The sequence below is a fragment of the Nestor notabilis genome, unplaced genomic scaffold, assembly GCF_000696875.1.
Source record: "Nestor notabilis isolate BGI_N333 unplaced genomic scaffold, ASM69687v1 scaffold9740, whole genome shotgun sequence".
Lineage (NCBI taxonomy): Eukaryota > Metazoa > Chordata > Aves > Psittaciformes > Psittacidae > Nestor > Nestor notabilis.
In genome coordinates this window covers 53,353-54,304 of record NW_009910696.1, presented here as the reverse complement: position 1 = coordinate 54,304, position 952 = coordinate 53,353, and the positions used below count along the sequence as shown (strand labels likewise).

The following is a 952-nucleotide window of genomic DNA, read 5'->3' as shown; positions in this document are numbered from 1 at the left end:
CAAACCCCTTTCTGCTTGTGATTCCTGCTGCTGTTTAGAACATTTGGCAAATCAGTGTATGCATAACCAGGAGGAACAAGACAAGCAACATCCTACTAGTGAGATCCTACTTGGTGCCTTAAAAAGCTCGTAACAGACTCCAGATGAAGGCACATCTTTTTGTGGTGAAATATTATTGTTGTCCTGATTATTGCATATTTCTTGCATTGGGGACTAACTGTTCACCTTTGTGGTGTCATTAAAAGGAGACCACTGTATTCTGCTCCCCTGTATCACCCTTTCTTCCCACTTTGCTGTCTGTTTGGGTGCTGATTCTGTTTCTGTTCCTCATTACTTATTCCAGCTGCTGGGGATGATCCTATCCATCTCGCTTTGCAAGAACATACACAGTGAAGACTACACCAAAGTGCCCAAGTCTTGAGTTGGCTGACACCAGAGCTACAGCCCTGCAGAGAAAGGAGCAAACAGAACATTCCTGCCTCATACCCAGACTGTCCAACCATTGACCATTACTCCTGTGACATCCCATTTCTGATACCACTCTGCTAAGAACTGTTAGAGCTGCAATACAGCCTGATCTTCTGGCAATAGGGCCCTTGGGCCACCTGCATCCTGCCTCTGGATTATTTTTACTTCAAGAAGCAGAACTTAACTGTCTCATATCACTTGAGACATGATTAACCTGAGGGGACAATGCTTTTTCTGCCTGCTCCGTGTTAAACAATATTACACATATTCCCATTCTACAACCCACTGGGCCTAATATACAACAACTCCTCTCTCACCTTGTTCTCCTTCCACACATCTTCCCCCATACCCCTAGAAGTTCCATCTCTGTCTCATGAGCCAGGATTGCTGTTGAGATTCCAGTGCTGTTGGTAGCTTTGCCTATTTCACTGACCTGTGGTGGTAACTAGTTGTGCTTTATAGGCCTTCTCCTCCCTTGCAGTTA

At 45.0% G+C, this 952-nt stretch overlaps 1 protein-coding gene across 1 annotated transcript in view; it reads left to right on the top strand.

Annotated features, from left to right (window-relative positions):
- CD82 (CD82 molecule) overlaps nt 1-657 on the top strand; it is a 14,145-nt gene extending 13,488 nt beyond the window's left edge. The window contains exon 7 of the mRNA XM_010011268.1: nt 344-657. Within this exon, the coding sequence (XP_010009570.1) occupies nt 344-421 (78 nt within the window). The 3' untranslated portion in view covers nt 422-657. The remainder of the gene's footprint in view (nt 1-343) is intronic.
- Nucleotides 658-952: the final 295 nt, after the last annotated feature.